At 37.7% G+C, this 10124-nt stretch overlaps 1 protein-coding gene across 1 annotated transcript; it reads left to right on the top strand.

The window, feature by feature from the left end:
• The first annotated feature begins 3557 nt into the window (after positions 1 to 3557).
• LOC140244647 (uncharacterized) lies at positions 3558 to 9947 on the top strand. Its single transcript, XM_072324267.1, has 8 exons — positions 3558 to 3694; positions 4342 to 4564; positions 4984 to 5156; positions 6335 to 6488; positions 7567 to 7666; positions 8142 to 8202; positions 8920 to 8942; positions 9662 to 9947. The coding sequence occupies exons 2-8, from the start codon at positions 4372 to 4374 to the stop codon at positions 9717 to 9719; spliced, it is 762 nt and encodes a 253-aa protein (XP_072180368.1). The 5' UTR covers positions 3558 to 3694; positions 4342 to 4371; the 3' UTR covers positions 9720 to 9947.
• Positions 9948 to 10124: the final 177 nt, after the last annotated feature.

The raw sequence follows: 10124 nt of genomic DNA, 5'->3' as shown, positions 1-10124 counted from the left end.
TGCGGGCAATGACTGAAATACGTATTGTAAAATGACTTCTGTTTTGTTTGAGTAATCTTTGATGCTTTTTTGTCTTTGAGCAAATTTGAACAATAACCATTTCTGTTATTAGTGAACTCCAAGAACAATTTGAGCTGGTATGGTAGCATCGGGTACTTCTGTGACTCATTAACCATTGAAGACTAGTCCCGAGCATGCATGGGCAGGTGTCTATGGAAAATGTGTGTTTTCACAAAATCAGCTCGTCCTCAATGAGTTAAGTAGCTTAATCTTTGTTGCTTCTTGTCTTTCTACTTTGTATACTGGAAGTTTCAGTGCCACCATTGCTGGATGAGAAGGCTACTATAACTTGTTATGTCATATGAGTAGAACTATATAAAGAAGATAAAAATAAAATGCAACATATTTTCACTTTTCTTGCATAATAAAAGAGCACTTGACTTGCCTCTTTCAGAAGGCGGGGGAATGATATTGCCTGTCCATACATGAGTGACAAGTAGAGGGAATCTGTACTTTTTTTTTTCAGAAATTGAAATTTTGTGAAATTCTCTTTCAAATATTTTTCGTATATCATTTTATATGTGTGACATTATAAAATGTAGTAGTCTTCTCATCCAGCAATGACTGGGCAAAAACTCAAAAAATTCATCACTTTTGAATGGATTGTCTGATTTTCCTCAAATTTTCACTGATATGTTTAACTGATATTGCGCATTCACTCAATCCACGTGTATATGAAGGTGAACTTGTCCTTTAAGAACCCATAGCAATTAGCATAAGAAATCACGGATCAGTGATGCATGTACAATCGAAATCTTTCTGCTGAATACCACAAACTCTCAAAACAACATCTACTGCCTATGTGATGAAACTCTGGTATGAGTCAGAGAAAAGAACTCTAGAGTATGCACTTCATTTTGTGTGAATTCACACTCACAGAGATGTTCGGTCTTGCAAAACATGCAGCGCAAGCAAGTCAAGTGTATGACTATAGTTTCCAATAACTTACAAATTTCAATTTTATTACGAACTGGGCCCCCAAAAATGTATTGTATACATAGTCTTGTCATGCTACCGGATTTTCAGTGATGTATCAATATTGCAAATATTGATATTCGAAAGAAATGGGCCCTTTTGCCCCTTATTTTTATAATAAGGGGCAAAATAATTGCCCCTTATTTTTTCTCTTTGCATATGATGCCAGAAGATATGATTAATTATTGTGATATTGCCTGGCCCTCCAATGAGGGGCAGGAATATGTATGATATAATACCTTGGATAAGACGGTCATTTTTTTTTTGTCTTGCCTGAAACTCGTACTGTGTATTCTTGTATTGCCCAAGCCATGTCCTATTCTGTGTTTGTTAGTTTGTTGTATTCTTGATTTCATGTGACATAGACATGTCGCTAGTGACAACCTGAAATAAGCCAAATCCCATTGTGCATGTTGGGGCAATTGTCTGTGTAGTCTGGATTGCTATACAAACATGTCTACCATAGTTTTGAGTTGCAAAACATGTGAGATTATACCATGAAAGCATGCAAGAAAGTATGATTATAATTTGTGATCACTCAACGTAACCATACACTACATCCTTGTAAAATGTTCACACTGTTTCCTTTCCTCCGTACTAAATCTGAAACATCTCAGTCAGACATGATAAAGTGGTGTACGTTTTCAATTTCTCTTCTGAAGAATTACATGCTTGATAGAAATAACTTACGGTACTTCAAATCGCAAGGCAACATTGATTGAGCAGTATCACTATTTTTGGCAGAGGACTTTTCTTTACTTTGATGCATCTTTGAAAAACAATAATCCAGTATTGGTATTAAATCATGTCATTAGAATCACGTCTCCCACATCAACTTTGTAGGCTGGATAGAGGTGTGCATGCAATTAATATAATTATTCTTACTGTAACCTCAGTTGAAATGTATAGTAATGTTCACAGTTCTTTGAATATGCAGGATATTTGGTACCAGAAAAGCAAGAGATCAAATATCTAAATAAAAGCATGATATTTATTGCCCCATTTTGATGTGCATTTTGTCCTTTACTTGTGCCATATTCTTGAGATTGATGGCTGTGCTGTGATGGCGATGAAAACATTTATTCATTTCTTTTTTCTTTTCTTTTTTTATTGCTCATGGCTGTGTTTCCTATGTGTGAGATTTTAAGCTCATGTGCAATTTTTTGTGACATCCAGGAAGATTATTTACAAAACTCCACTCTTTTAGCATTTGGAATTAATTTGCAAGAAGCCTTTCTTGAGGAACAATTGTGCAGTTAAAGTGGCATAGTCTATACATTGTACTATGTCATTTGGCACTACATCCTTTCTAGCATTATGTAATTGCAAATCATGCATATTCATGAGATACAGTTGTACATAAATACAAACATTAAATTTTCTAATATAAGTTTTCATAACTGAAGATACACATGCACATAGCATGCACTCACAGCACACACTATGCAGAAAGGAGAGAGAGGAAGAGAGAGAGAGAGATAGAGAAGGGGGATGTGGAAAATGGGAGATACATAAATATGCTTATAAATGTAAGATAGTATGTTTCTTCAGGTGTAAACATTCAGTGAGATGAATTTTGTCAATAAAATATGTAACTTAATGACATTCACCTTGATCACTGTTCACCTCTTCCCTCTATGCTGGGAATAAAGTTATGCATACTGTACATAACTAAGAATATATATATATATATATATATATATATATATATATATATATATATATATATATATATATATATATATATGTGTGTGTGTGTGTGTGTGTGTGTGTGTGTGTGTATGTATGTGTATATATCAAGAATTTGAAAGCAAAAAAAAAGGTAAGTACGATTTTCAAAGTTTTCTAAGTAAGGTCATCATCAAATAAAGAAATAAAGGAAATCTTTTCAATGATATTACACTTGTTACATACCTGTTTTTTTTTTTGAAGATGTGATCAAAATTATCACAAATATTCTATTTATTCTCTTTAGTCTTCAGAAGATTCAATTCCAAATATTTCAAGTAGATAAAAATTGATATATCTGATTTTTATTTTTTTTCAATTAAACTCGTCACATACTGTACAGTCAAACCTGTTGTTATAGGCAGGTGGTCGTAGCAGATAGTTTCAAGGTAGTTGCTACATGTTCATGTATATATGCACCTTTATGAAGTCATTCACACAAAAGATAAAAATATCCAGCTACCACTTTTACCCTTTGTACTGCCATTGAAGATCAAGTATAAGTACATCTACAATATCTTCCATCCTAGAAACATATTTCACCTAACAATAACTTTCAACTTTATTATGATTGTACTTTGTGTGTACTGTGTGTTACAAGTTTACTTTCTGTTTGTTTCAAAAGTGATTTGTATTTACATTTTTGATAATCTTTCGAATAATGTGAGAAGTGGTCAAGTTCACTTTATGATAAATAGCATTCCCGACGAAGCGACGGGAAAATCACTGCCCCGCCCCCCCCTCCCACCCCCCCCCCCTTTACCCATTGCGCCCTCACCCCAGCCCTACCCCAACTCGCCCTCCTTTGTTATTGCTGGTTTTGGCTGCTCAAACATTCGTCGGTTCCAAACCGCCCACATCGGACATGAATCCTGTGTGATAATAGTGGGTTTGACATTCAGTTTCCTCTCTAGACAGTCTACGAACTGAGGTAAGAACATGCATTTTTCATATTCCTGTAACTTTGTGCCAGATGCGTTTGTGAGAACCGTGCCGGGATGCGTGATTGACAGTGATACTGCTGAAACCAGCGTGTAGTCCCACATATGGTGATCTGCGTCAGTGTAGATGTACATGCTATGTCCTTTTCTTCATGGACAATCATAACTATGATTGTCCGTGAAGAAAAGGACATGGCATGTACATCTACCTTAAATAGTTTGTTATGCCCAAGTCGAGGTAGGTCTCATTTAGGTGATATGTAATCCTTGTAATCAATCACGGAACAGGGTTTTTGCTATGGCGCGCCAAAAGGAGCCATGTCTGTTTTTGTTACAATATCACTTCCCCGCTAATTTCTGTTTCTGTTTCTGTTCCGGTTCCGTCGGTATACTCAGAATTAACTGTACTCCACCAGCATTTGTCACAAAATTAAACTTCTACTGTTGATTTTGTTGCTCTTGATTTTGGTATAAGAATAACATTTTGTGTGATTGTGTACCAAATTACTGATCCTTTTTAACAGAACCAGACATGGTTCCTTTTGGTGTACCATAGCAAAAACCCCGCCCGTCACCTTTACCGTGCTTAGTGTAAACACACCATCAGTGCCTTCGTCTGTCTACTCTTTATTGCCAGGATTGTGAAAGGAGAAGAACCATTGTCAGCATGGCTGCCTCCAGACTCACACAGATGCATGGCAGCCCCAAACTCATCCACCAGTCCAGCTCCGAGACCGGCAAGATCCTCCGGCCAGCCTCCCTGGTGACTCCCCACGTAGTGCCATCACCTTTGACCTCAGGGTCAGGGGTCAAGAGGCACACCAGAGGTCACAGCTTGGGCCAGATATCATCACCAGTGGGTGGGTACAAATGTAGTACACCAAAATTTAACAGCACATCTCATGACCTACCATTAAAGATTAAGATTTTTGAGTCAGATCTTTCCCATTATCAATCCCAGTGGCACAGTATTTATGCATTTTTACGGTCTTAGACAATTTGTGTTTAACACCTGCAGAATTATCAACAGTCAGGAGAAAATTGAACCTTACATACATCATATTGTACATGATTTTGGGAATTTTAACATGGTTTCATGTAAATGATGTCTTTAATGGTGAATTGCACTACATTTAGTTGTTGAAGCATGCTGCACTGTTGATAAGTTACTTCAAGTCTTTATAACAACACTCATTGCATTTCAACACTCGGAAAATTAATGTTATTAGTTTGGCAACCTCAGTCAAAAGTCAAATGTTTTTGTTTGTGTTTGGGGAAGGTTACCAGATGCAGATGGGCAGGGACTTCCGTGGGGCCGGTGGCCACAGTGGGGTAGCCTGGATGGGCCACCAGTATGCACGCAGCAGTCATGCCGTGGGCCACCTGCCCTCCAAGCATATCAAGCAGCCCCCAGGCAGTGCTCAGGGCCGGGCGGGGAAGAACAAGGCACAGGTACATTAAGAATAAAGAATTATTCAACTGGCACGGAGTCATATGATTGAAAGTATTTTCATCCCTTCTCCTCTCATTCCTTCTTCTCCTCCTCCTCCCTCTCCTTCTCCCCTTCTTCGTCCTTTTCTCCTTTATCTTCTTTTCCCTCTACCTCCTACTGCTCCTCCTTTTCGTCTACTTCAAACCACAGTATCTTTATTCCTCAATGTCGTTGTCATTACCTCTTTGCTTCTCTTTGTAAGGCAGTTAGTATGAAGGACCAATGAAAGCATACTTCATGACAAGTTGAATTGGATTGATATAGTACCATGTCAACAGAATTATTTTGAATGGAATCTGCAAGCACTTTCTTCAGTCTTGCAAATTTCAAAAAAAAAAAAAATGTAGAAAATATCATTTTCAGCCAATGCAGTAGACAACGTTGTACAGCCATTGGCAGAGTTTATGAAATTGAGTACATGAAATTACAGTTGAAATGAAAGTATTACCACTTATTGAACAAGACTACTCAGTGTGAGTCAACACTTTGATATTCTATCGTTACTGGCACTATTTTTATGGACATCAAATTGCATTCAAGTCATCTACTTGTTAAGATCCATTTACTATTTACCTTTTTATTTTTTTGATTCATATAGGATGGAGGATATAAGATACATATATATATATATATATATATATATATACATATATATGTAAAACATTTTTTTTTTCTTCACTCAACTCTGTTTCTGTTGCAATATAATTTATATACTGAATGTATTTCCACTACTGATGTACTGATGATTTATTTTGTTGTTGTCGTAATGATTGTATTTTGTTCGTGTTTTGTATATATAAGTTATTTTGTCTAACTGTATTTTTATCGATGTAAATCAGACATAATTCAGCCGTTCAGCTGCGAAGTTTGATCAATAAACCATTCCATTCATCCATTAACATTTCTTTATTTGTTCTTGGTGTTGAGAAAATTGGTATTGTAAATTGATATATTTAATGGATTTGATATTTATTCTTTTTATTTACTTTTTCGATAGATTATTTAGTACATGACAGCAAATTGGCATCAAGGAGCTCTTGCAGCACAGTGGAATATATAGATAGAATTTTTGCCCTCAACAAATAACTCGGTTATTATTAAATGTTGGTAAATATACATTGTACAATCCACACTACAGGACAAGCTGAAGCACAAGACACAAGTTGATGGCAATCTGGAAGGGGGCTGCAAGGAGCACAGCTTCATCACCAACGCCTATGACATCAGGCAGATGCAAGATGGCTTGCTGAACCTCTTGGAAGAGTTCAACTCCGGCAAGCTCCAGGCTTTTGGTCAGTGACCTCCTGTTTTTGAAGAATGTTTTGTCCGCAGTGGCTATGTATGTGTTGGAATGAAGAAAACCATTGGGGAAACTGCTCTAAAAATGTTTATTCCCCAGCCTGAACATTTTTATAGTTGTAATTTCATAGATACAGTTTCATTACAGTGGTCTGGGTACCATTTTAACTTCATGTACAAATCAAGATACCTGTTTCAAACAGGGCTGCACTCTAATCCATTTTTTTTTCCTGCTGCTCTGACATGTCTGTCAAACTACTAACTACCCAGTTTTTTTTTCCATTTTTTACAGGTCAATTCCTGAAAATGTCACTTGTTCGACAGTGATTTTTACCCATCTGGACTGTCTGACCAGTACTAGTGCCAGTGTGCAGGGTTTTTCAAGCTATCACTGGCGGTGCTAAATACGGTCTATCTACACCAGTGTATCATTGTCTTTTTGTCTGTGTCTTCTGATAGGGTGCCACGTTGAAGACATTTTCATGTTACCAGGTGACAGAGGTACATGTATCTTAACCCGTTGAGAACGAGTCCCGAGTATACTCTGGCAAGTGTGTATGGGAAATGCGTGTTGTAGTGAAATCACTCCGTCCTCAACGGGTTAACTGCCACTGAAATACCTTGTTCATTCATGCGTGGAAAATTGTATGTTATCTCTGGATGAGTGAGCTTTTGCACAACAATCACCCTATTTATAAGGCAAACTGGCAAAACTTCCCAAGAATTCACGAAGACTAAATTTCACAATACAGTGCACTCCCTTTATAACGAATTCCTCGGGACTGGCCATTTTCTTTCGTTATATCGAAATTTGGTTATAACTGAACAAATAAACAATAGAAATACATAGAGTGAATAATGTCGTGGCCTGAATTTTTACTTCGTATTAACAGGAATTTTGTTATAACCGGTGTTCATTATAACAGGAGTACACTGTAACTAAAAACTTGACAAGCGGAACACGACTTTCTGACACATTGACGTTTAGGAGTACAAGGCCTTGTGTATAAAATGATAGTCTGGGATTGTTGAGTGCTAACTGCATATCTATTATTGTCTCCCTGTCTCCAGATGAGCATTGCTCCTACGAGAAGATGAGCAACGTCCGGGATCTTCAGGAGAAGCTAGCCAGACTCCACTTTGAGATGGATGACCAAGTACATGCTCAGGGGTGTGTGCTTTTTTAATTTTTCTCTCTTTTTCTTTTTCTTTTTTTTTGGAGTGGGGGGGGGGGGGATCATTTCTCAGGCAGTCATAGGATACTAAACCATTTTCTCATTTGCTTTTCCCTACCCTGTACAGTGCATTCCAGTCATAAGAAACATGGTTATAATGAAATTTTGTTACAATGAAGTAGAAAGTCGGGTCCCAGAATTATTATCTTTAATATCTTTGTACACTGTGTTGTTCGGCCGTATTGGAATTTCAAGATAACAAAAGAAAACTGCTGGTCAGAGGCCACATGCATATAATTAATATGAAAGTGGACTTTAAAATTTCATACTGTGGTATCCTTTTTGTAGTGTATTGCCTGATACTATTTTTCATACCTGTGTTTCCAGAGTCTAGAAGGCAAGACATGTGTCATAATAATTTATTCTAATTCTTTCCTTTCATTTGATATCTTGGTGTCTCTTCATTTACAGGGTTGGAAGTAAGGAAGCAATCACACTCGCCAATCAAAACATGGACCATCTTCTTTCAAATGTAAGCAACAATAAAACATTTTTTATGTCCATTCTGCTGAATTTGCTAGTCTCCTGATAAAATCAGTAATGATGCATCCTGAAATGTAAAAAAAAAAAAAAATAAAAATAAGACCAACTCAGGGGCGGATCCAGGAATTCCATAAAGGAGAGATACCTTTACAAAATTAAAGGGGCGCGCATGCCCCCCATCTTTTAATTTCTATTCCTTTTGTTTTAAAAAATAATAAAGGGGGGCGCGTGCCCGGTGCGCCCCCTCTGGATCCGCCACTGCAACTGCAGCTGCATTTGTACAACCCAAGAGACAGACTTAAAGGTGCCATGACATCATTACATCTGCTAATATGATGAGTATGACTACAATTTTCAAATTGTATCTCAGATTTTTTGATAATTTTATGTCATATTTTCTGTACACATGAAGCTCCACCACTATTGACTAAATAACAAGTAACTCTCTTGCCTTTTACAACATCATCAACAGTAAAGTCAGCCAAAATAAGCGTCACCATGCCTAATGTATTCATTCAAAAAATGCATTCATTTCTTTGCCTTTTGAGCACTCAGACCTAGTTGTAAAGGGTGTTATAAATACCACCTACTGTACTGTTATTATTATTATTTCCAAGATATGGAGATACATGTATTGACTTCATTTACTTGAGGAAATCACTGTTTTAACTTCGAGGTTGTATTTTTCATTTACTTCAATCTGTAGCTGGACCAGCTGAGTATGGCAGTGTATCCTTTTGTTAAGTGTGTGTATCATATGTGTGCATCATGTCTACTGGAGAAGTGAATATTTGTGTGTGTGTGCGTGTGTGCCCATGAAAAAATTCTTGATCAATGCATGAATTTCCTCCACTGTGTGCTGTCATGTCCAGTACTGTAGACAATGCTGCAATTGATATGTAGGTGTACTCTGTTGCAGTGAAGGATGATCTTGATATGTGCATGTAAGTGCTGTTTCTGTGATAAAAGTGATCATTTCTTGACAACCGTAGGCCGACCTGTCTTGCGAAAGTCCCCAACAGTAGCAGCTCTGTGGAATATATTATAGCAATAACAGCAATTGTTCATAAATTGTGATTTACCATATTTGTGTCTGAAGCCTTGATGTCTAACTTGTCAAGTGAAGGAGCCATTTCTTGCAAGTTATATTCATGGATGATATGGGGCAATAAAAAAGGTTTATTTAGTATCGAAATTAAGACATCAAAATTCAACACATCCCCAAAATGCACCACAAGATTTAGATTTGATGAGGGGATTAAAAGTCAATCCTCGATTTTAAAGGTATAGATCAATAAACATATATTGGGGCATATTCAAAGGGCGACATAGTTATCAAATTATAAGGCAGAGGCATCAAAGACAACCGTGTATAGCAGACATATTGGTCTCGTCTGTACATTCAACAACTCACTGAATATGCCTTGACTACTTGTCCCTCAAACAAGACGGAGTTTGCATCCCGCTGAAGAAAACGACATCTTTGCTCCAGAGCCCAGGATGTAGTGCCACGCCCAGGGATTGGTTTCTCAGAGACATGGATTACATTCCAACCGCAGCACACGAGCAATGAGCCATTTGGCGTCAGGATTCCACAAGCTTCATTTTCATTCCTTTTGATGGAGACAGAATAAAATGCAGATGGATGATTGTTGCGTAGACATCAAACCCAGCGAAGAACTACCCACCCATGACATGGCCCTGGGGTCAAATAATCCAGGGGCAGATCCAGGAGTTCCCGAAAGGGGGGGGGGGGGGGGGGGGCACAAAAAAAAAATAGGGGCGCATATGCCCCCTTTCATGTTTTTATTCTAACAAAGAAAAAATAAATAAATAAAGGGGGGGGGGGACACATGCCCAGTGTCCCCCCCCACTGTAATCCCTCGTCACCACAGCAACTCCATCCTCCAC

Source organism: Diadema setosum, chromosome 21 (genome assembly GCF_964275005.1).
Source record: "Diadema setosum chromosome 21, eeDiaSeto1, whole genome shotgun sequence".
NCBI lineage: Eukaryota > Metazoa > Echinodermata > Echinoidea > Diadematoida > Diadematidae > Diadema > Diadema setosum.
The sequence above is the reverse complement of the archived record's forward strand: the minus strand, read 5'-3'. Positions and strand labels throughout refer to the sequence as shown.